This window comes from Sceloporus occidentalis, unplaced genomic scaffold (genome assembly GCF_023333645.1).
Source record: "Sceloporus occidentalis isolate IW3139 unplaced genomic scaffold, rSceOcc1.0.p SCAF_136, whole genome shotgun sequence".
In the NCBI taxonomy this organism is placed as follows: Eukaryota; Metazoa; Chordata; class Lepidosauria; order Squamata; family Phrynosomatidae; genus Sceloporus; species Sceloporus occidentalis.
The window spans coordinates 2,078,647-2,105,730 of record NW_028317116.1 but is presented as its reverse complement, the minus strand read 5'-3'; the positions used below and the strand labels follow the sequence as shown (position 1 = coordinate 2,105,730).

Sequence of the window (27,084 nt, the reverse complement as noted above, 5' to 3'; positions counted from 1 at the left end):
TTTTTGCCTTTTTTTTCACCCAACGTCCCCAATGAACGCCATCTTCTACTAATTGAATGAGCTTGTCAAAATAAAATGTTTCTTGACACATCGGTCCTTTGGAATTTTAGTGCCTAATTTGCTAAAAATTAATATTTTACCGGCGCTTCTGCCAGATTCCTTAACACGTCTCACGCGGTCTAAATACAGTTCCTCAGCTGGTTAAGCCGTAATATTCAAAATAAATCAGTCTGTACAAGGAGTCTCGATTCGTATCGTTTTCGATGAGGTTTGATTCGGTGAAAGTTATTATCTGGAAGCTGACATTTTATTTACAGGTATGTTTCCGAAGGAGCAGCACTTGGTTAGATCAGTCATATAAATTTATCTACCGAAAAAGTAATTGCTAACATTTTCTAAAAATGGCAGCTCCCTCGTGTGTCGGAGGAAAATCCAGAAAAGTTATCTTTCTTAACCTTTTACCGGCGTGGCGTTTTTTGCATTAAAAAAAAAAAATGCTCATGGACTATTGTGAACGCGCGTTGCTAGGTGTTCGTAAATGAGAATGTAGAATGTTGGAGTGTACGACTTTAGAATGCGGATGAATATTCAGGGATAATGTCCTGGAGCTATTCCTCATAAAATTAACATCTGCAAATACTCCAGTGTAAAATATAGCCCTGGCAAATTGCCACCCAGGTATAAATAGACCCCTGGGCATTGTATCATTACTTTCTCGATATTCCAAGTACCGAGCGTGAGGCGAAATTATATAAGAAAGAACTTCAAGGGCACGTCTGTTCACCCAGAATTTAACAATAGTACAAGGTTACATTTAAAGGGACCTTAAAGCGTTCTGGAAGCTCTTAATCATATGCGAATTTAGGTCTCATTATTTTGGGGTTTTTTTATCATTATTATTATAATCTTTTATTTATATAGCGCCAACAATTTACACAGTGCTTCATACAGTTCATACATCTTAAGGGTCTGACAAAACTAGACCTCCAAATGACTACATGTTATGGTTTTATGTAAAGTGTGGCTGGTCATACACTATATGGACAAAAGTATTGGGACACCTGACCACTACACAAACAGGGACTTTGATGTCATTGACTTCTAAATGTATAGACATTAATAGAGTTACACTGTCCAAAATGTCTTGGCATGCCCCGACCTCAACCCCACCGAACACCTTTGGGATGAACTGGAATAGAAATTGCGAGCCGATCATCTCGTCCAACGTCAGCCCAGACCTCGCAAACGCTCTACTGGATGAACGGGCAAAAATTCCCACAGAAACGCCCCAAAATCTTGTGGAAATCCTTCCCAGAAGAGCTGAAGCCATTATAGCTGCAAAGGGGGGGGGGGGGAACTACATATTAATGTCTATGTGATGTCACCAAACTGTTGATGGTCAATACTTTTGTCCATATAGTATATATAGCCAGTGGTCACTTACTGTAGCGCTTGATCTGGTGGTAGAGTGACTGATCGTGTGATTATGGAGAAATGTCCGTCAGCTGACTGAGGGTTTCAGTCAGTTTAAACTAAGCACAGAACCGGACGCCTCATATTATTGGGTACTCTTGATAGACAGACATCTTTTTAAAGCCTTAATTACTTTGTAGCTGTAAAACTCCTTCTGTACAGATCATGTTAAAGCATGATGTAGCATTCTCATGCCAAGAACTACTTAATTCGCGGTCAAGGGTGCAGGAAGGCGATGAAGGTCACGTAGCTCCTCAATTTTCGTTGAACTATCGCACTCAACAATACTTTTGGTTGATCCATGAGCTTGCAGATTTCTGGATATAATATTACGACGGGTAACTTGGCTGGATGGTGGATCTGCTCTGGCATAAAATCAATAATTTATTAGATGTTGAGATAGATTAGATTTTTGTTTATGAGATCCGGGAGCCTAACCGAATTATGTCAAAACTGAGCTTCATAGATCTGTCTCTCTTTAGTTTTTATTTATTGTTCCGATATTGACCTTTCAAAAGTGAAACAGTAACTGACATAAGGATCTTATTTTTGGGCTGAACGCTGGATATTTGCTGTTTTATAAAAACCTAAGTTTAGTTGAAAAATTACAGAATAAATATTACAATAAATATAACAAAATTACAGAATAAATAATAAAGTAAAAAAAAATTACAAAAATAAAATAAAATAAAGGAAAACATGTTACCAACAATATTTTCGTTATATGTGTATTTTTTTCTGTAAATAGATTAAAACATAATATGTATTTTTTTTTCTTGATTTAGAAACCTTAATTTAAGAAGAAACAGTAAATGACACATATAAAAACTGTAACAAAAAAGCTTCCCGAAATAACTTATTTTTTTAATATTCCCTTCTTCCCTTCCTTAATTAAAAAATAAACTTTTATGCCAATTTATGGCTAGTTACAGAAATCTATTTTTACTGAAGGTTTTTGTTCTAGATTTTGCAGCCAAATGTAAGCCTAGACAATTAATCAAGTTACATCAGGCATGAGGACGGTCTAAAAAACACCTCCTTCTCGCAGCTTCTTACTTTCTGTTTAAATCATGTCTGTCTAAAATCCTACAATCTACAACACTCTAAGAAAAAGAAAAAAAAACCCTTTTAATGGTTCTTACAAATTAAAATAAGGAATATATATTTTAATGTAATATATATATATATATATATATACATATATAAAATATATACCCCTTACGAGTATCCCATGGGAGCAGTCATCCTAACTTCCTGTTATCTCTGCACGTTAAGTTGCTGATTGTTGCTGATTGGCTCAGGCAGCCTTTGTAAGGGAAAGGGTGAGGAAAAGGGAGAGAACTTGGAGAACTCCAAAGTGATTGGATAATGCTGGCTCTCAGTTTTATAGTAAATATCACCATTGCACTTAAAGGGGGAAAAAATGGCTGCTCTTAAATATATAAAGAAGCTTTGATCTTGAAAGCTCGTTTTATTCTGAATTGGCTTTTATAAAATTAAATTAGTAAATGATTTTAGGTGGTGCCTGCGCAGACACGAAACAATGAAAAGCCAAATACTAGTTACGGCGAGGATTTGACAAGCCAAAAAAAGCTCAACTGTCCTTCTGCTGCTGCTGCTTATAATTTGGTGTCTTATTCTTTCCAGCTTCGTGGGGAGGAAAAAAAAATCCCCAAGAACCTTGAAAAGATTAATCACAATCAATAGATTGCAACAACTGTCTCCCTGCCTGACGTTCCGCGCGCTCCCAGCTGCTTTTGTGCATAAATATTTTGGGCATATCAAGCTTTGCATTGAATTCGGGGGATTAGAGCATTTTTTTTTTTTATATTTATGACCTTCTGCATGGAGACGAAGAGTTGGAAGCACCTCGTCCGCAGCATCTCGAGAGCCGCGTCCGCTCTCTCTCTCTCCGATCTCTCGCGGTGATTTACGTGACAGATGCAGTTGTACAGTCTCCAGACAGATCTGCCAGCCTTTCAATCACAACGCTCTTTAAACACCGTCCCGGAACCTCTATTGAGCTGCTTTGCTTTGCTTAAACATCCCCATCTGCCTTCCAGACTCCGCCTGAAGGAGAATCAATTGCATGGCCAGCATCGGCCCCCATTCGGCCCCCGTCTAGTCGCCCGTTTCTCCTGCTGTAAAGACTCAAACCTTAATCAGTCGTTGGTCTCGTCTTAGATTCAGGAGCCGTATGTCTATCCCGTGCATGTTTAATACCCTCACTGTATTACCCTCTATCACTTCTGCTGGGAGGCTGCTTCACTTATCTAGCACCCTCTCAGTAAAGTAAAAAAATATGTTTATGTAACATCTAGATATGTCTCGAGGTATCAATAGATATAAGGGTTGGCACAGAAGTATCAGTCGGACGGTCTAGTCTATCCTTTCCGAGTTGGATGATGTAGCAGAACCTGTCTGGGCCGTTATATTCAATAAGCCCGGCGTCACCTCACAACGCGTCTTGCAGTTATATGTAATGCATATTTAATAAAGATTATCATTCATGAATATTTGCTATATGAATGTTTGTCCACTTCCGCGAGATAAATAATACATGTTCATCCTCTTCTTACTCGTCATAAATAATTTGTATCCTCTATAAATTAGAAAAAAGCACATAAATGTATAGAAATCTTTCTAGTCGGAGTTGGCATTAAAGGAACCTCCGACTTTCACAACTTAATATTAAATCAATCTATTAAACCGATCTACATGGTGCTTTTTGGGTCGGTTAGTCTTATTTAGGTGATATTTCACTCAGATCAGCCAGACATGGCTAATCGATCTCCGCTGCCTTCTCTTCCTGAGCCTACAAAAAAAAAGTTAAGATGGCTGCCCCGTGGTAGACATTTAAAGTTGATTTTTAATGCATATATCGCTTATTTTAATCAGTAAAGACCACCACTTGGGTTAGTTTAATGGATTGAGACGTAAAATATAGGATTTTTTAAAAAGTTTTTTAAAGTGTTTTTCTTTTCAGCCTAAACTCAAGTTTCCTTTTTCTTGATAATAAAAAAAAAAATTAAAAATATTAAAACGAGACCAGCTCAAAAGTTTACAAGGTAAGCTGGCAATACAACCAAGCATCGGAAGGTGCAAGCCGGGTGCATTAGTGGCAGGAAGAGGCAGGCGGTTCTGCCCCTTTACAGGCCAGCCCTGGCTTGGGGGAGAGAAGAGAGAGAGGGGGGATAGACAAGAGACAATTTTATTTATTTCAAAGGAGTACAATTGTTACAACAAGAGACAGGAATCTAACGCTAGAGGGTCAGAGGCTGAGCTGGAATGGAAGAAAGTTTTACTTTACTGAGAGGGTGGTAGATAAGTGGAACAGCCTCCCAGCAGAAGTGGTAGAGGGTAAAACAGTGAAGGAATTGAAACACGCATGGGACAGACATATGGCTATTGACGAAACCCGAACGTTTAACAGAATGACATAACAGAAAATTAGATGATATCACTAATCCTGCTTAGTCTTTGATAAACACACAAAAAAGCAAATCCTTTGGGGGCCATAAATTTCCACTAAACAGCAGGACGCAGTCACAGCTTCAGAAAACAAACCGATGACCCTTATTGCATTTCTGTGTTTGGAAAACATGAAGTTCTCTCTCTGTGGGTCGTTTAAAATGTCTCTCAGTACGGGATTTTTATATAAAAAGGTTCTATCACCAAAAATAAACTTGACATTAATCAACGGAGCGTATAAAATGTAAAAAGATGAATTTGTCTATTTCTCATTTTCCTTTCTTATAACCACATTTTTTAGCTAAAATTACTAATTTATAAAAGCAAGCCCTTCACCTCCATAATGTTTATGTCCATTGAAAAAAGAAAAAAAAATAGCAAAGATTTCTCTAAAACTAAGCAGTTATGAACTTTTTAGGAACATAAAAAGTACTTTTTTTTTTTTTTAACGGTGTCATTTTTAATCTCTACAAAAGCGAGCATTCTTTGTGTCCTTCATCTCTATATCCAGATCGAGCATCTAATTAGTTCTATCATGAATTATTTCTCATATACGAGCTTTAAAATGTGAAAGTCAATGATACGTCTACCGCTAGATAAACAAAGAAGTCTAGACTTTCTTAATCTGCTACGTGAGTGCTCCCCTCGTTTACGCCTTCTTAACAAAAAAAAGCAAAACTTAACCCTAAAATAACTGTAAAGCCTGCAAAGGGAGAAAAAAAATTTATTATATATTAAGTCTGATAAAAGTTTACATGGAGATGGATCAGTACAAAAAGCAACGTATCCATTCTACAAACATTAATACTAAGGATTCCATATGATTCCACTCTGATAACCCTCGTTATTGCACGGTTTGGGTTAGTAATTCATTCTCTTTAAGTTAATAATCGGAAATGAAATGGATTTGGTAGTTATCTCACTCTGGGGAAAGAAAGATTGGCCAATGAGATTATTTCCAATCAGAGTCGCATTTCTAGCGCGAGGAGAGTCCAGGAAGTAGGTTACAACTTCCTGCGGAGGCTGACGGGAGGATTCCGATGCACTCTGCACTGAGGGATCATGGGAGCTAGAGGCAAATGTGTGAGAAATGCCCTGGCTTTGGATGTCAAAGCCTTCTTCAAAAAATAATGGCTGTCCAGTCCCTCGTCGGCCCCCAAACCCCTGTGTCCCCCTTTGGTCCCCGATGCTTCTATTCCCTCCCCTCTGCCCCTCTGTCCACCTCATGTCCCTCTCTCCCCCCTTAATGCCCCTCTCTCCTCCCCTGATGCCCCCTATTTGTCTAGGAGCCCACACTGTTTGCTAGGTATGAGGGTATCACAGGATTCTAAAAGCTCTAATAATGGGCAGGAAATGGCTTTATAAATTAAATGGGGTAAATAAAATACTTTTAATAAATAGTATATATATATATATATATAGCTGCCAATGGGTCAGAAATTAACATAAAAAAGACAACATGGCCTGTCGGAATGTTGGAACATCCTGATCTATAAGATTGCTAATGGGTGGAAATGATTGGAGGGACTTTGGGTCATAATCCGAATGAAAGTAAAGACTCCGTATTCTTGGAAGTAACTAATCGCTGCTTATTTTTTGGTGAGGCAGTGGCCAGAAACATATGCGCGTCGCGGTCGATGTATCGCGGATGTATGGAAACAACTTAAAATCCGAGGAATATTAACTTTTACAAATATAGAGGATTTCTACTCAATTACTTGTGATAGATTTACGTTCATCAATTAAATCCAGCCAAATAACGCTCAGCAAAAGTGTCTGCAAATTACTCTGGAAGAACAGGATATTTATAAAAAATCCAATAATCAAGGATGGAAGTCGCTCAACTGGACCGGTTACCTTTGATGAGGTGAATTGAAAAAATGTCCTTTGGATTGGCAACAAAATATCACTCATCTTAAAAAATCATGTGGAAAGAAGAAGGGAAAAAAAAAATAATATTTTTTTAATGATTAATTGGATAAAATCTACACGGAAGCATTTTTGTGTTTCATTGGTGGCAGCCTATCAGCGCTTGCTTTGGTGTCACATGGCTATTAAGCATTCCCTGAAAAAATAGAAATGAGGCAGAATTTTACAGGATTAAAGAATTATTTGTCAGAAAGGTTTTAATAATTAAGAGTGCGGTTTCTAGTCCGTTATAGGCGGGTTAAGTTCAGCAGAACAGGCGGAAAGCGAGCATCATTCCGGCGGGATGTGCGTTGAGTTTTCATGGTTACGCTTTAGAGCTAAAGTACTAATTGGGACAGCCTGATATTTTGTGTTTTATTTGTTTCACTGACAAAGTGTTGCTAAGCGCCACGATAATTGACATTTTTGCAGCAATGAATTTCATGTCTTCCAGATTCAGAGGCGTAAAGTCTGGGAACTACTACTACTTCGCAATCTGTTGGCTAGAAGCCTCGCACTCGGCTCCATTCAAAATCTAAAGGCTGTTACTATGTTTTCATAAAGACTGCGATCGTATTCGGGTTTAAGGACTGGGGGCGTCCTGGCTGCAGATATTATATAATGAATATATTTTCTGTATATTGTATTTCTAAGTATTTATATTTACTTTTAAATAAATAATAATGAATGTAGTTTTTTTTTAAAATCCATTGGATTGTGGGTTGCAGTTCATACGATGACATAGCTGTCCTTACACATGGTTACTTATTGTTTGTATTCTAGAAATACAAGAGATAAAAATAATATTTTAACTAAACTTTCGCACGTTATTTTCTTTTAGGTCTTTTCGGGGAACATTAACGCGGATGGAGTCGTGCATCATAAATTCCAGCACTCCTTAAAAGCGAGATTTCTGAGATTTTTGCCCGTTGAGTGGAACTCCGATGGGGAAATCGGAATGAGAGTCGAGGTCTATGGATGCGCATACAGTAAGTGTTAATCGCCCAATACAACGTCTATGACTTCTCTCTAATGGGACAAATTGGATCCCTATTGTTCCTTTGTCTTTGGATTGAGTCCTTTCTGCTTTTCTGGTCTTCTCTGCCGTCTATGTCATAAAATTCCATTTTAAGTTTGTGATCTAAAATATATTAACAGAAAGAAGAATTTAATTGGCTATGAAAATGTCACCTAGATAGATAATTGGAGTATGAAGTCGAATTAGCTCTGCGAATAGAGCTCTTAGATCCATCATAAAGACTCCAACTCTATGAAAAGCCGAAAGAGTCTGTCGTCAGACTTCCAGAGATCAGAGTTTTACTGTAACTAATTACCGGACAGATACAAAGAATCCATCGAGCCGACCTAGCGATACCATAACCATGTTTAGGTGACGAAGGTCATATTATTCTCAAAACTTCACCAAGACAGACATCACAAATAAATCATTAAAAGTATTCTGGAAAAAAAAAAAAAGATGTTATCTTGTAACATGTGACCACTTTAGAAACGCTGGGCTCTAAAACAGCTAACCTTGAATAAATCTAAATTGTTAAAAAATTGTTTCGATCTGTACATACGTTTGGAACCCTGAACACAACACAGCATCACATGACATCCAATGGTTATTAATTGCTCTTTTATTTTCTTTTGTTACAATGATGCGGGTGAACAAGGAACATCCTTGAATAACGTTACAACCAGATTTATTTCGCTTCTCAAATAAATGTTTATTTCGACAATTTGTTGTTTTCCATATAAAACTCATTAAGCAGCTAAAAAAGTTCAGTTGTTTGTCGTCCTGATGTTAATCCCCACTCCTCTATCCTAACCGAGTGATGGGGGGGGGGGGGGTTTGATCTAATATGGTTGTGAATGCAGAGTTTTTGCTGGTTTGTGCGGTGCAGCTGTCGTCGGACACATATTCCACGGTTATTCATGCGTAAATATTTATAAATATCTCGTCCAAGCTCGCTTATTTTCATTATGGAGATGTTGAAATTTCTGCTAAATAAGATGTGCGCAGATCAGAGTTGGCGGCTAATTACATGTTTATGACATTCTTTTCATTTTATTTAATTCAAAGACTGCGTTTCTAATGATAGATGCAGCTCTTATAACCCTACAGAATCAAAGACGAGATTGAAAACGGGCAGAAACAGCTGACATGTTGCCCGGATGATTCCTCATTGAGCTGTAGGCCCTTGTAGGAAGTTCTAACCCATCTCCTAAACGCTGCGTTATTTTAGGGTGCCGCGCATGAGCCTTTAGCGCTAGAGAAGGTTTACAATTGTAAAATTCCTTTGGGAGATCTCAAAATGTATCAGGTTTCCCACTGGGTGTATGAATCTGTTGCACCATGACACAGTGATCATAGCAGGTGGAAGACGATGGACATCAGATGAAGCCCTTTATCAGACAGCAATACCTTCAGCTAGTTGGACCCCATGTTTTAGTAGGCAGCTGACTTCACGACAGTTTGCCCAAAATCCTAGAAATAAGCTCAGGTATCAGTCAACTCCTAGATTCTGAGACTGGGTTAAAAACCCTGGTAATCTGCCCAATTACCCCAAGACTCTGAGAATGGGGTAAAAACCCTGAACATCTGCCCATTCACCTTGGGACCAGGGTAAAACCTCTGAAAAGGCCCCCATACTCCCTGAGACTGGGGTAAAATCCCCTCCAAGACTGAAGGGAAATCTTGACAGTTCCTAGTTATAAGCAACCCAAAAGTAGGCGCGCATGTACATATGTGGAAAGAAAAAATAAACAAAAATAGTGCAAATAATGTGGGATTCAAAGTGCTATATATGCGTGTAGTGTATACACTCACAAAAATATAGATGATCAAGGCTCTTCAGAATAAAATTCTTTCTTTATTTCTTCTTATAACTAAAAGATGAATAAAAAAAGGAGAACGGCCAATAGTGCAATATATTTCTGTAGTTCTTATAGGGAAATAAAAATGCACTTACAAGATGATCGATATTTTCAGGCACTTCAACTGTAAGTCCGAAGTTCAGAATAATAAAGTCCAAAAACAATAGATAGTCCTCGTGGGTAGTCCTCAACGCGTTTCGCCTATCGGCTTCCTCAGGAGAACAATTTCTTTTGGAAAAATTCATAATGTTCGTGGGTGTGGAGCGTCTATTTATGTGTATTGTGTCCGTGTTCCGTGTTCCGTCTTTACTTCCGGGTTTGACGTCAGCGCGTTGTTCCCGTCGTTGCTCGGCAACCATGACGCTTTAATGATTCATCCTTCCTATGTCTACGGCGTCTCCATGCGTCTCCTAGCAATTGGGACGCTGCAAACCTCCTTTCTTTTCGAAAATAGAAGTCCTCTCCCCTTTCTGTTTGCAAGCTCATCGGATCACAGTAGTGGTTCTCGAGCGAAATATCTGAAAAATCTTTAGTGTCGCTCGTACTCAGAATGTTAAATAAAGGAGAGAGGGGATATATTAGGAGTTTTATAATATAAATAGCATAAAATACGGATGGGGAACGGAACCATGGAAGATGGAGAGTAGAAAAAGAGATAGTATATAATGTATATATATGTAAAGATATGGTGTAACAATTTGTCCACAGGGAGACTCATAAAGTAGGTAGGAATGATCGTTAGCTTGTGTAAATATAGAGAGACATTAATATTATTTTATATGATAAATGACTTGATTATTAATTTATTAATTGATAAGAATATATCAAAATCAAAAAAAGAAAATAAAAAATGGATAAAAAGTATGTAGAATGAGGCAAGATTAATGAAATTACATAAAAAATTAATTTAGATAGATTTAAATAAATATGTTTAAATAAATTAATTGATTAAGCTCTATATCTATCTAGTTCCCTTACTAGTTTAAAAGGTCAGTATGTTAAAATATATATATTAAAAGCTATATATTAAATATATATATATATATATATTTTTTTTTTTTTTTTTTTTTTTTTTTTTTTTTTATCGGTCAATAAAAGCAAGTATATCTAGATCAGTGTTTAGGCCACCCTTTTTATATGTCTGAAATTTAAAAATCCATTCTGTCTCCTTTTTAGACAGTACTGTATTTATGTCACCTCCCCTCCAGTGTGTTTTTACAAGGTCAATTCCTAGAACTTTGAAGTCTGATAATGAGAACTTTGTGCATGTGTTACAGTGTCTAGGTACACTGTGTTTCATATTTACATTCCGTATTCCCCCTAGATGTTCCAGTATTCTGACTTTAAGTTCTCTTGTAGTGCGTCCAATATACTGTTGGCCGCACTTACATTCTAGTAGATATATCACATTTTTGGTGTTGCAATGGATGAAATGTTTTATTGGGTATTCTTTCCCTGTGTTATTGCATTTAAAAACTGTGATTTTCTTTTGTTGGGTATTGCACGTTCTGCACACTTTACACCTCCCACATTTATGGAAACCTGGAGATTTGTCCACTAGAAAGTTCTGATGTTCTTTCCTTTCATCTTCATTAGGTAGTAAACTGGGTGCCAGAATAGTTCTTAAATTAGCTAGTTTTTTGTATATAATTTTTGGTTTGTCTGGGAGATGACCCTGTAATATCTCATCTTCCTTTAGAATAGGCCAGCATCTACTTAGTGCTTTCTTGATTTGGGGTGCTCTATCATTATATTGAGTTAGGAAGGAAAACTCGTACCCGTCTTTATTTTTTTGTTTTTTGTTGTGGTTAATAAATTCTTCCCTTCTTTTTTTCTGTATATTGTCAAAACTGTCTATCAAAAGATCTTTTGGATAGTTTCTTTCTTCGAATTTATCTAATAGAAGGTGGCTTTGGGTCATAAAGTCTTCATCATTGGTACAGTTTCTACGTACTCTAGTGATTTGTCCCTTGGGTATGTTTCTAAGCCAACTGGGGTGGTGGCGGCTAGAGAAATCAATAAAACCATTGCCATCTGTGGGCTTAAAAAAAGTTTTGGTGTTTATTTTATTGTCTCTAATGAAGAGGGTAAGGTCTAAAAAATCTATTTGTTGTTTGTCAATACTTGATGTGAAGTGTAGATTATATTCATTACGGTTGATATATGCTATAAAATTATGTAAGTTTTGAACATCACCTTGCCATATTATAAGTACATCATCAATGTACCTCTTCCAGAGAACCAGATTCGCGCCGAACGGATTGTTGTTCCAGATGTGATTGGCTTCCCAATCAGCCACGTAGAGATTTGCATAGCTCGGCGCGAATCTGGTTCCCATTGCAGTACCACATGTCTGTAAATAAAAAGTCTCATTGAAAGAAAAATAATTGTGTGTGAGAATAAAATGTATGCAGTCAGTAATAAATTTACTCTGTAGTTCATCCATATTAGTGTCTAAAGAAAGGGCTTTCTTAATGGTCTCTATACCTAACTCGTGAGGGATGACCGTATAAAGTGAAGTGACGTCCATTGTTGCCCATATATAGTCTTTCGACCATGTGATATCAGCCAAAGTCTTTAATATGTCTGTTGTATCTTTTATATATGAAGGGCTTATAATGACGTATTTCTGGAGAAAGAAATCTACATATTGTGATACATTGTTGGTTAATGAGTCAATACCACTTATGATTGGACGTCCGGGGGGGTTTGTCATACTTTTATGTATTTTCGGTAGAAAATAAAAGATAGGTATTTTTGGATATTTCGTATCAAGAAAATTAAACTCGTTTTTATTTAGTACCTTGTTGTCATACCCTCCCTGTAGTAGTACTCTCAAGTCCTCTTGAAAGGTTCTTGTGGGGTTGACTAGAAGTTTTTTATATGTATTTTCATCATTAAGAATACGTAAAGCCTCTTTGAGGTAATACGTTCTATCCATAATAACCGTAGCCCCTCCTTTGTCAGCAGCTTTAATGACTATTTGTTTATTATTTTTCAAGGACCTAAGGCTTTCCTGTTCCGCTTTAGTTAGATTATGTTGTCTCTTGTTTTTTTGTTCTATATCATTGAACTCTTTGAGCAACATATCAGTAAAAACCTCAATGTGGACACTTTTATCCTGCTGAGGGAAAAATTTAGACCTGGGTTTTAAAGATGTATGTGTAAATGTATCTCCCTCATGGGATTTTGTAGTATTAATATTTTCATCTTTTAGGAAAAATCTTTTTACTGTAAGTTTCCTCAAAAATTTTTGGGCATCTATAAACAAATGGAAGCTATTAGGTCCTTTGTTAGGTGCAAATTTGAGACCCTTATTTAAAAGAGATAATTCATTCTGACTTAACTCATGTTTTGATAAATTAACTATTTCATTCTTTTTATGTTCTTTTTTAGATGTTAATTTATTACCCTTTCCTCTTGTTCCTCTGAGTATCTTGTGGCTTTTCTTTTCTTGACTGGGGAACCCATGTGGACTGGAAAATTCCTCTCTCTGTCCTGGAATGTTGGATAATGAGAATGATCTATCTGTGTATGTCTGGTATTTCGGGATTGCTCCCTGTCTAAAAAAGACTTCTTGAAGTCATTAGAAGTGTGTGGTTTATTGCTATCTTTGTTTTGCCATACTGACGTTGTCGATCTAGGTGAATATTGTCTGAAATTATCATACTTATAATATGGCAAGGTGATGTTCAAAACTTACATAATTTTATAGCATATATCAACCGTAATGAATATAATCTACACTTCACATCAAGTATTGACAAACAACAAATAGATTTTTTAGACCTTACCCTCTTCATTAGAGACAATAAAATAAACACCAAAACTTTTTTTAAGCCCACAGATGGCAATGGTTTTATTGATTTCTCTAGCCGCCACCACCCCAGTTGGCTTAGAAACATACCCAAGGGACAAATCACTAGAGTACGTAGAAACTGTACCAATGATGAAGACTTTATGACCCAAAGCCACCTTCTATTAGATAAATTCGAAGAAAGAAACTATCCAAAAGATCTTTTGATAGACAGTTTTGACAATATACAGAAAAAAAGAAGGGAAGAATTTATTAACCACAACAAAAAACAAAAAAATAAAGACGGGTACGAGTTTTCCTTCCTAACTCAATATAATGATAGAGCACCCCAAATCAAGAAAGCACTAAGTAGATGCTGGCCTATTCTAAAGGAAGATGAGATATTACAGGGTCATCTCCCAGACAAACCAAAAATTATATACAAAAAACTAGCTAATTTAAGAACTATTCTGGCACCCAGTTTACTACCTAATGAAGATGAAAGGAAAGAACATCAGAACTTTCTAGTGGACAAATCTCCAGGTTTCCATAAATGTGGGAGGTGTAAAGTGTGCAGAACGTGCAATACCCAACAAAAGAAAATCACAGTTTTTAAATGCAATAACACAGGGAAAGAATACCCAATAAAACATTTCATCCATTGCAACACCAAAAATGTGATATATCTACTAGAATGTAAGTGCGGCCAACAGTATATTGGACGCACTACAAGAGAACTTAAAGTCAGAATACTGGAACATCTAGGGGGAATACGGAATGTAAATATGAAACACAGTGTACCTAGACACTGTAACACATGCACAAAGTTCTCATTATCAGACTTCAAAGTTCTAGGAATTGACCTTGTAAAAACACACTGGAGGGGAGGTGACATAAATACAGTACTGTCTAAAAAGGAGACAGAATGGATTTTTAAATTTCAGACATATAAAAAGGGTGGCCTAAACACTGATCTAGATATACTTGCTTTTATTGACCGATAAAAAAAAAAAAAAAAAAAAAAAAAAAAAAAAAAAATATATATATATATATATATTTAATATATAGCTTTTAATATATATATTTTAACATACTGACCTTTTAAACTAGTAAGGGAACTAGATAGATATAGAGCTTAATCAATTAATTTATTTAAACATATTTATTTAAATCTATCTAAATTAATTTTTTATGTAATTTCATTAATCTTGCCTCATTCTACATACTTTTTATCCATTTTTTATTTTCTTTTTTTGATTTTGATATATTCTTATCAATTAATAAATTAATAATCAAGTCATTTATCATATAAAATAATATTAATGTCTCTCTATATTTACACAAGCTAACGATCATTCCTACCTACTTTATGAGTCTCCCTGTGGACAAATTGTTACACCATATCTTTACATATATATACATTATATACTATCTCTTTTTCTACTCTCCATCTTCCATGGTTCTGTTCCCCATCCGTATTTTATGCTATTTATATTATAAAACTCCTAATATATCCCCTCTCTCCTTTATTTAACATTCTGAGTACGAGCGACACTAAAGATTTTTCAGATATTTCGCTCGAGAACCACTACTGTGATCCGATGAGCTTGCAAACAGAAAGGGGAGAGGACTTCTATTTTCGAAAAGAAAGGAGGTTTGCAGCGTCCCAATTGCTAGGAGACGCATGGAGACGCCGTAGACATAGGAAGGATGAATCATTAAAGCGTCATGGTTGCCGAGCAACGACGGGAACAACGCGCTGACGTCAAACCCGGAAGTAAAGACGGAACACGGAACACGGACACAATACACATAAATAGACGCTCCACACCCACGAACATTATGAATTTTTCCAAAAGAAATTGTTCTCCTGAGGAAGCCGATAGGCGAAACGCGTTGAGGACTACCCACGAGGACTATCTATTGTTTTTGGACTTTATTATTCTGAACTTCGGACTTACAGTTGAAGTGCCTGAAAATATCGATCATCTTGTAAGTGCATTTTTATTTCCCTATAAGAACTACAGAAATATATTGCACTATTGGCCGTTCTCCTTTTTTTATTCATCTTTTAGTTATAAGAAGAAATAAAGAAAGAATTTTATTCTGAAGAGCCTTGATCATCTATATTTTTGTGAGTGTATACACTACACGCATATATAGCACTTTGAATCCCACATTATTTGCACTATTTTTGTTTATTTTTTCTTTCCACATATGTACATGCGCGCCTACTTTTGGGTTGCTTGTGGTTGAACACTAAGAGGAGTGTTATTGCGGGCTGCGGCAGTACAGTGAGGAAGTACTTTTTTAATATTTTATTTCCACGTTCACTATCTGGTGTTTATTTCTTTTCTTTTTGGCATTACATAGTTCCTAGTTATACACATATATTTGAGAATATTGCCCAGACCGCGACTGGCTCTTTCTGTCTACTATATGCGATATATTTATATATATAATCTATTTATGGTGGCTTCCAAAAGGTTTAGGATAAGACATGACAGGCGATTAGTGTTCCTCGGCGAGTAATCCCATAACGAGAAACTCTTGGGACAAAAGAGTGATAACCCGAGGATCACCGGGGGGCTTTTATTTCTCATCTTGACATATGCTTAGGGAAGAAGAACTCAGGTAACGGTGGGTCTCTTTATCTGAGGATATTAAAATCCAGCAGTAAAATGTTTGCCGTCTCGCCCTCTCCGTTTGAAAGGTCGGCCCTCGAGGGACCTAATAACTAGTCTTGGCCTGAATTTAAATATGTCAGAAAAGGTTTCTCGATACGAACGTTTACTTGGAAGACAGGCAATATAATATAGTTCAATATGAGATATTGCTTAGATCAAACGATGGCTTAGATTCATGAAACTGTGTTTTCTTGTATTAAAGGAATAAAAAATAAATAAAATAAACACTTTATTTATATTTCAATTTTAAAGCTTTGTTATCTCTTCATGTTCCATCGTTAACGGTATCATTAGGGGCAGCTCTAGGTTTTAAGAAGCCCTGGTCAGAAGGATTTAGTGGACTACGTCCTGTGGCAGCAAGATGGCGGCTCCCATGTACCTCACAATCAGGAATAACAGAGGCTTATTATTTTTGGAAAATATAGGAAATAAAATAAAAATGAAAGGAAAAAAAGTATTACAGATACATTGAATATAGGTGTAAAATTGACCATTTCGGGATAATCTTAACTTTTTTTATTGCCATCCAATGCTTTGGTGTATTTGATAAAAGTATACTCTTTTCAGGAATATATATATATATATATATATATATATATACAGTATATATATGTGTGTGCACTCATTTCTCTTTTCTAGGCTTTATGTTTATTTTCCTATACTCTAATATTCTAATATATTCTAATTCTAATATTGTATCATTTTTTAGTTCAGTTTAGTTTAGTTCAGTTAAAAACATTCAAGTCCAGATTATAAACCGAATCGCCCCCGTCACGTATTACCGATATTAGTAATACGCTGCCAGCCAGGCCTTGATTATGGGTCGCATATAGCCATTTATACGATGCCATTCGTGCGGAAACCCAGAACATTGTTTCTCTCCAGAAGACGCCGCGTCAAGAAAGCTGATTTTCCCCTAAAAAAAAAAAAAAAGATTGATTTTTTGGCTGACATTGCCAAGGGGATTCAGTTAACGGAGAAAATGCAATGACTGGAGAATATTGTCCGATAATAACTCTGCGCTTGTTTGTGTGAGAAGCGAACGGCATTATCATTGACCTTCCTTCTTTGCTTACATGACCGTTTGTCAATTTCTCCTTTGTTGCTTATCTAGAATCGGATGTAGTGGACTTTGACGGCCGGAGCTCGCTCCTGTACAGGTTCAATCAAAAGTTGATGAGTACCTTTAAAGACGTCATTTCTCTAAAGTTCAAGAGCATGCAGAGCGAGGGAGTCTTATTACACGGAGAAGGACAACGCGGGGACTATCTCACTCTAGAACTACAGAAGGGAAGACTCTCTCTCTACATTAACCTGGGTATGTGGTTCTTGGACACATTTGCAGTTGACGGTTTGCATAAAGCCAAGTAAATTAATACATGTGATTTGTGGCGTGAATGTAAAATAAAAAATTTATTCTTTTTTAAAAAATATTTGAAAGTAGATGTTCTTTTAAATTTTCGAGACTTAAGTCAACAAAACTTTCTCCGTCCCAACCCAATGGTGTAAAAAAATTTCTAAAAACTATTCAAGAAACTATTCACAAAAAAATAGCCTATGTATTACTGTACTTCTGCTGAATATAAAAATAATAAATAAATATAAATTTTAAATGGTGGCACATAATCTGCATAAAAGTGGAAAAAATAGTTTTCCTCTATTGTTTCATCTATTATTCATACAAAATGGTGGACCATGCATATGGAAATTGTATTAGAAAAAGTCCTATTAGTTCTTAAAATAAAAGTAGGATTTAACCAACATCCTTCTCCTTTTTTCTTCTTTCTTCTTCTTTCATCATCTTTCTTCTTTCTGTATAATGTCTGTAAGGGTGAGCAACTCCCCGCAACCTCTTTTTCATAAAGGGGCTAAATTTTTTCCATATTTCCCAGGTTTTGTTCCTACCCCTTTGTCTCTTTTTTTTCCCATTAAGTTTAGTTGATGTCTCTTTCCTCTATTCTTTTTATTTGTTTTTCTTTTTTATTTATTTTATTTAAACTTATTCAGGACCATTATAGTCTTTGTAGCTCCTTAATTTCCTTTCATCCCACACAGATATCTTTCTGTTAGACTTGTTTCTTTTCTCCTGCTGAGATTCCTGACATAAAGCTGATTTTCTTCATCAGTTTGTTATACTTTTTACTTAATTTGAAGTTACCACATTTTCTTTTTATGTTATTCCTTTTGCATTATTTTTTTTAAAAGCTGTCTTAAGTTCTGTGTGAGTTCCTTTACCTCCATTTTTTTCATTCCATGTAAAATTGGATCCGATTCTTCAGTATTTTTAGGACAAAAACGATGGATCTTCTAGAATATTATTTTAACACTTTATTGGCATATTCCACAGATGTTATTTATAATTAGTTTTCTTAGAATAATAAAAAAAAATATATATATATATAATATAAAATAATATTTCTACCTTTGTTACAATGTATTTTTGTAACAAGTCTTTGGCCCCAAAACATTTATTATAGGATCCATTACAAGTTTTGATGAAGCATATAAGGAGTTAATTTTTAAATTGAATGTAAAACCAGCTATATTTTCTAAATGTTACTCCTGGATTTAAAGTGGGACGTTTCTCTGGGATTTTTTTTTCCATTACATTTCCTGGAAGACATCAACTACAATGTGTTCATAAATCCTATGTTCTAATGTTAAAATGTCACGGGTAATTAGCTCGTACATTGTTTGAGGCCCCAGTTGAAATGCATCTGTTACATTCATACATTCCAGATTTTGTATCATAAACAGGGAACCTTTAAATGTCAGAAATTGCCCACAAAAGTAAGAAAACAGAGAAATTCCGTTCCTCTCCTTATCTTTTTTCATAATATCGCACTTCAAATAACCAATCCGTGTTTTGTAAGCATATTTCTTTGGGAAAGAAGATTAGGAACTTCTGAAACCTAATGTTTCTGTTCATTATGGGGGCAGCAATATAAACTTCCTGTACCCAGGATCTGGGTGATTATTCCTCCCCAGAGTTATCTCTGCCATATGATTTAGCTCCTGATTGTTGATGATTGGTTCAAGCAGCCATTGTAAGAGAGGAGGAGGTGAAGGAAGAGAACTTGAGGACAGTAAATTGCTAGTTTTTTCCCCCAAAGGTATAATAATTTTCCTTTTGGAGGAGAACAATCAACCGTGATTTTATTTTATTTTTTTGAGAATTAATTGTATTAATGTCCATCATTTTTTAATTTATTTTTAATGCTGTTTTTAGTTTTTATTTATTTATTTTTTTTATATTATGGAAACATAAAGAGACTACAAAAATATAAATATATTAACTTCCTATATATAAATTTTTATTTTTTTGTACATTTTTATAGGTATATTTTCATTCCCAGTCTTCATTCCTTACTTTTCACACCACTTTACATGCATGATTTCCAGCTGGCAATTACATAAGCAGCAAATTGTTTAGAGCTGAACCCACTAAATGATTGAAAATTGCTGTAGTTTTTTTTGTGAAGACACATTTTTTCCACCCGAAGAATCTCATGTAATCAGAGATATTTCCGTGTACTCAACAGTAGAATTTACATTAAAATAAAAAAATAAAAAGTTAGTATCCCAGAAAAAGAAAAAATAACTTTTGTTTCTTTAGAGTTTTACATTTTTTGGGGAAGTTTAAAGAAAAAAAAGTATTTGGCTTCCAATGTATATAATCAAATTGACAAATTGATTTCCAAGAGTTCATTAAAATATCACGTATTATTAATCAATATAATACATTTTAATTAATTTTGCATGAATTTGGTTATATATCAACAAAAAAATGTTGTTTGTTTTTCTTCTTATTGTCTGATTGATACTTTGTCTTTACAAAGTAAGAAAGTTCCAGTCAATGACAATGTCCTATCCTATCACAAAATGGAAATGGTTTTCCATATCAGTTGGAAATTGATTGATCGGTGAAAATATAGCTCTGTCTATTATCGGTGTAACTCAGGGTTTAGTGGATAAAGCCTTTTTCAGTTTAACCGAGCTGCTACAGTAACACTCAAAATATTCTTTTTTTTCCGCCCTTTATTAATAGTTATCATTATTATTTCGGAGGAATAATGAAATTGGCATAATGAGAAGTCACCGTACTCCACCCTCACTGACCCGCTATAGAGAATCAAACATTACTATTCCTCGGATGGGGATTCAGACACCTCTCGAGTTTGATGTTTTCTATCAGGCTGATTAAGGATGAACGTCAGAAGGATTTTGTGTTCTTGAAAGTTTATAATCTAATTAGCGAGAGGTGAACAGATAAAGAGCGGTTTATGTGAAGTGAACACAATGGCAAGCTGAGAATATCATTTCTAATGAAACGTAACGAGAGAAAATACACGATGAGCCGGAGCATTGATTGCTGCGCTATAGTTTTTTTTCCATAAAAGATACGAAACGCGCTACAATACCCCGTCCAAACCTACTTTTTTCTTATTGTGTTATTGAAGTGACAGCTATTCTTAAACTTTAAAAAAAAAAATCTTTTCATTTCCTTTTTTCTTTTGCTTTTTTTTTGTGTAAACGCTAAGGCTTCACAACACGATTTCCAATTAAATGTCATCTTTGTAACCCTTGCTGTCCTTTTTTTTATTATTTTCTACCATCTTATGTTCGTTGAAATACATTGGGAAGGAACCCAAATCATTTTCTCAGCCGTTTAATACATATATAGTTTTTCCGGATCTCATTCTTCTCATGATGTAGTAGGAACATTTGCAAATTGGGAGCAGTCGCTTTGATAGCCTCTGCCATTAGGCTTTATTTTTAATGAACGTGCTTGTGGTAGATGTGTGACATCATATCGCCATTTCTGAAAATGGGGAAAATGTTGGGGAAGAATCGCCCGGAAGCATATGTCATGTGACCCCATACAGGCATGACGTTTGCCTTGTGAGGTTGGTGGGATGAATCAGGTTGGATTGGCCATCTGGCATTGGCCTGGTGGGCAAGTGGATATGCCTGGCTGCCATGAGCTTAAAGATGTAGCGACACATGTCTAGCTGTCAGCTTCACCTATGACATTAGGGGGCCACAGGCCTTACAGTGCCAGGGCCACCTCAACATCATCATTCCAGCCTGGGGGGGGGGGCTACAAGCTTCCACCCACTTTCTTGCCCTAAATTGGACACAAAATCCTTCTTGACCCATATTTCTCTTTGGGTCAATAATATTCTTTTTTTTAATAAATATGAGAACTTTGGAAAAGAGAAGGAGCATATTGAGAAAAAATAATATATAAAATAATTTCTACATTAAAACTCTAGAAATATTGCTACAATCACATAATTTTATCAACAATGGAAAGGTCATATTGACGGAATTTGTATTTTTTTCCCTTTTTTTAATCTATTGCTCCCTTGGTAATGTTCGGCAGGTGATGCGAAGCGCCGTTTTGGGAATACGCACACAGTGGTGACATTGGGTAGTCTCCTGGATGACCAACACTGGCACTCCGTCACCATAGAACGATTCAACAAGCAGGTGAACTTCACGGTCGACAAACACACCCAGCATTTTCGAACCAAAGGTGATTCCGATGATTTGGACATAGATTATGAGGTGTGTTTATTGTTTTAGAATTTTTTTTCCCCACTACCTACTGCAATGCTAAATCACGCTGTGCTATACAAAAATCTTCTCTTATGCAAATATAGCTGCCAAAATTCTGCTGTTTTTATGATAACTCGGGAGTTAAAAGCATATAATGTGTTAACATTTATAAAATTGTGATAAAACTTGGCTCTGCACAAATGTGTTAAATAAAAAAACTAAGAATTCTAAAGCGATTCCAGTTTAGAGAAAAATAATTCTAAATTCAGTGCTGAATTACTGGAATATTTTGTTGAAGAAAAAAAAATTGCAAAAATTTGGTGCTAGAATTTTTTTCACATTGCATTTGTCAATGACTGCAATATTAATATTTTTATTGGTGCAATTTGTGTTTTAGAACAAAACATGCCCATTTGCAAAATCCATTTAAATGTGTCTATAGGGTACACAGTCATGATGGAAAATGCAGGTTAAACATTTAGGAATATTGGTCTGAATTCAATAACTGAGATATAATGTATCAATATTTTCTATTATTTTTGCAATCTATGCATTTCCTATTAGATTGTTGTGGTAGATTTACTTTCTGTGTTAAATCCAGCCAAGTGGGCACTATAAAACTTAATTGGCTTTAGCAGGGGTGAAAATAAAATCTTAGTTAGAGATTTAATTACTCAGATTAGCACTTGTTAAATTAAGATTGTGAGTGCTGACAAAAAACTACATAGCAATCAATTGAAATAACCTCGCCGAAGTGGTAACAGATTGATACTTTTTTGAGTTTAGATTTTCTAGTAGTTATAGTAATCTGTAGAAAATAATTTTACATGCCATTAAAAAGTAAAATAAATACATAATTTGAATTTGAACGTAATATCAAAAGGTTGCACTTGTTTTGTAGCTGTTTAAATTTGTATCAAGGGGATCTGGACACATTTTTATGGCTTGTTTAGCCTAATTGAATGTAACTATCCAATTGTTTGTTAAATTTGTATTGAATGTTGAGTGGTTGGCACCTGACTACGTGGCCTGAGACTTGGATCCCTTGGATCCTTGAGTATTGTTTTCATATTTATTATTTTTTTACAATAATCTAGACTTATAAAACACAGTCTAGGCTGGTCTAGGCTTATTGACTACAGACTAATATTCTTATAAGTTTTTTATTTTATTTTTTATTTTTGTTACTATACCAATATTGTATATCAGGTTCAGCCAATACAGAAAATTCTGAAGGTTATTACACTGTTTTTTTTCCAATTTTGTTTATCAGACTGAAACGGTTCCCACATAGAATTTGTGTAACAATTGGTGTTTTTATAAAGTATACATTTTTTATATGCGGCAGGTTGTGAATGTTTTCCGCTGGGCTGAGGTTGTATTGAGTAACATTCAGGATCTGAGTTTTTGGCAAGATAAATCTCCAAGGTTCTATAAAATATTGTATTTATTGAGTTCTTGTGTGTGGGTGCCTTTGGTACGTTGTCTCGATTTGCGATTGTGTTTCTGCATGGCGAGTACTGCCAGTTTTTGACGAGTCTGACCTCAACATCTGCGTTGGGTCGTCAACAATTAATAACAGACAAGAATGTTCCAATATCCATACGTTGGACTGAGAAAAGACTTCAATGATGCAAATTACCCCGGGATCCAAACCTGTCGTCAATTAACTGGTTTTAGCTTTTTGGTCTTTGTTACATTTTGATACAAATTTCCTAATACACAATTCAACAATTAGTTTAAGAAATAACAACACCAACGGATAAGCAACCCGTATTATTGTAGCTACTGGATATACATGATGAGAGTTGTTATTGGAAGGGGTTAAAGTGGATTTTGTTGAATGGGTTCCTTTGTTGACATTACAGTGCTCACTAGGGTTAACCATGTTCTGGTTTGCTTTTGGATTATCTTGTAGGGCATATCATGTTTATTAGTCACAAGCGTATCTGCATTATGACATCACTGAATTATTAGACTTTCAATGCCTGATGATATATTTGTGATTTTGAAACAGAACGAGCCCAACGCTATAAACAATGCAAAATCCCACACACGGTACTTTAGGATTGTTCTGAAATTCTATGTGGAATTATGCATTAACCAACAAAAAATAAACAGTCATACAATTAAAGCAATTAGTTCCAACAATAAATTACATAACAATGAAATCCGAACGCTGAAAAACAGTTTAAGCCTGGGGTTTAAGCACAGATTTAATTAGTATATTTAACACTTTAGACAAATGACTTTTTTAATAAGATCCCATAAAGTCATATGTATCCATATTAGGAAAGGCTTTTAGGGTAACTTAGTTAATTTGTTAAAACTATCCATAGCTTGCGATTTATTTATTATTTTTTTTTAGTTTAGAAGTTCAGGGAAAAATAAGCTAACGTTATCCGAAGTTCTGAAAGGCTGCCGAACCAATCAGCAGCTTAACAATACTGAGAGATAACGTAACGAGGAGGAATAATTATGCAGAACAGGGAGTTAAGATGACTTCTCCAACTTGATACATTCTAGATGGGATTCTAATACATATGTATCCCTTAATGAATTTAGAAATACTATTACATAGGATAGGCATTGGTCTTGTAGCAATTTGTAAATTTGTATCAAGGGGATCTGGACACACTTGCATGGCTGGTTGAACTTAACTGTTTCTAATGTATATATAATACATACTTATTTTAATTTATAAATACCATTACATATGATTATTTAGAGTTGTGATCAGTAAGATCTAGATACAGATAAAAGAAAGAAAAATAGTTTAGGCTTTGTTTCCTTTTTCCGCTTCCATTTTTACGAGTAGAAATATACTTTTTTTTTTTTTTAGCAATAAAATCTGTGCTGTGCTCTAGGTATATAAATCTCCCTGGCATTTGCTTAAAATGAAGGATTGCTTTATGTTTTTGGGGGTTACCATTTCACAAGTCAGTGAACAATAAAGATTAGTTTAGATGTCCCCAGCTTTATAGCGCATCAGTAAAGTAATAATAATACAGGTACACATATGGTATTGTGTGTTCCCTTTCTCTTTTACAAGCTCCATAAAGGACAGTAAACGTGGATTTTATTTCGGATCAGCGATGCACATCCCAGTGGCTTCGGAGAAGTAATATTTATGTTTTATTTGGTAAATAGTCTTTACTGCTTTTAAACAACCAAAGGCGATTGGAAATGTCATCTTGTGATCCGGAAGTACGGCTGGTGGAGATTTAAAAGTCCTAATTTTATTAATGGCACAAAATATTATCCCGGTAAAGGTTTTTCTATCAAAGGTCTTTTAGAAACCTTATCTGTGAAAATAAAAAGCTCCAAGAGAAAGGAGGTTTCTTTACGTTGGTGTTCTGGGCAGAGGAATATAAGAGTTGTTGGATGTTAAGCCATTGGCTTTTGCAAATACAAAGTATATAATGGCTGATGGAGGAACCTTTAAGATACACAAGAGGCAGTGTTCTTTAGAGCTTACTCTCCAATGGACTCTAGTTAGGTATCATCTGTAACAAATTTGACAACATTCTTTCTGTTATTTTGTATCCTGTCAGTCTTTGGTTAGATGTTTCAGTTGGGTTCCTGAAAGGTTCTAGACTTATGTTCTGGACTGCTGGCTGTCCCAATCTGTGCTCCTTATCTTGGAATGGCGGCAATTGCACAAATCACTGTGCGGCGGTAACATGGTGGTGCCTGGCTAATTTTTTTTGTATATCAAACTAACTACCATAAAAAGCTTTAATATTTACTATGACTACAATGTATTCAAAACACTATTATGGTACCCGAGAACTTCCAGGCTACCCAGAGCTCTCCCTTTTCTGCATTAGTGGCTTCATAAGGTAACCCGGCTAGCCATTCATGGAGGTGGAGCCATCTGTCCATGGGGCAGTTCTATCTGTGCATATGGGTGGGGCTAGCAGCAGACATTCTTAAGTGGGCAGGGAGTAGGAGGGGAAGTGGGCAGATAGTGGGTGTGGTCAAACAATGAGTCTTCAACCTGTGACTCCGGGTCATACCGGGAGAGTTTACAGGTATGACTATTATCTATTTTTCTTTCTATATTTTTACATTTAAGGAATACATTTTGGGGAGGATTTGGTTCCGTAGTGTTTCTATATCTGTAATATTGCCCATAATTGTAAGAACTATTTTTCTCTCCATAATTGAATACATATTTTTCTAACCAGAATATTAATAATAATAATATTTTATAATAATATAAACAGTCAAATATAATAATAATTATTTTTATTTCGTGATTTGGGGAATTGAATGGATTGTGATGTTGATGAAAAAAACACATTTACCTCTCTATAATTCTGATATTTATTATACAAGAAAAAGAATGAGGAAAGTTTTTTTTATTTTTTTATTTACCAAAGTTCAGTTTTGGAGGGATTCCAGTTCCAGGAAAACCGGGGACGTTCCTGAGAAGGAATTTTCACGGCTGCATAGAAAATCTTTATTATAACGGAGTGAATATTATTGATCTGGCCAAGAGACGCAAACCTCAGATCTACATTGTGGTAAGAAAATAATGTTTTCTGTTCAACCATGTCATTATAATAATTACCAGTATAATCTGCTGCGTCATCTGCTTCTAACCACAATACCTGGTATTATCTCTCTCGCTTCCTCCCCCCATACACTCTCCCCTCAACCCTCCTCACTGCCGTCTCTCTGTCAATATATATTTTTTTTTTTTACTTTTTATATTTTTTTCTACAATACGTTCGATAAACTCACATTGTGTTTACATAGGCAGGTAGACAATTGCAAAATACATATTACAAAGGAGAACAAAAATACAATTTAAAAATGGATTCCAAGCAACGGTCTTTACTTTACTGAGAGGGTAGTAGATACGCAGAACAGCCTCCCAGCAGAAGTGGTAGAGGGTAATACAGTGAGGGTATTAAACATGCATGGGATAGACATACGGCTCCTGAATCTAAGACGAGACCAACGACTGATTAAGGTTTGAGTCTTTACAGCAGGAGAAACGGGCGACTAGACGGGGGCCGAATGGGGCCGATCGTAGATGTTTAGGAGGAGTCGGCATTCGTTTTCTTGGTTTGGGTGATAAAATTGACTAGTAAATCCGTTAGACATACAGCATATCATGTAGCAGCACATGCGTAAGATGCGTTTAACCCTTTGAGTTCAGAGTGTGGTTACATAGCGTGGTTGCAGAGGCGCCCTGGCACACGACTCGCATGAGACAATAGCATTTCCAATTTAAGAACAACGTCAGATCTCAAGTCGCCTATTACAGGGGGGGAAAAAAATCATTCCTAAGCTAAA

General features: G+C 35.6%; 1 protein-coding gene across 1 annotated transcript in view; it reads left to right on the top strand.

Annotated features, from left to right (window-relative positions):
- The window catches only part of LOC149281308 (contactin-associated protein-like 5), a 105,921-nt gene that overhangs the window by 19,262 nt on the left and 59,575 nt on the right, over window positions 1–27,084 (top strand). Inside the window, exons 4-7 of the mRNA XM_089499492.1 lie at window positions 7,694–7,841; window positions 17,330–17,533; window positions 21,602–21,786; window positions 26,163–26,306. Of these exons, the coding sequence (XP_089355618.1) occupies window positions 7,694–7,841; window positions 17,330–17,533; window positions 21,602–21,786; window positions 26,163–26,306 (681 nt within the window). The remainder of the gene's footprint in view (window positions 1–7,693; window positions 7,842–17,329; window positions 17,534–21,601; window positions 21,787–26,162; window positions 26,307–27,084) is intronic.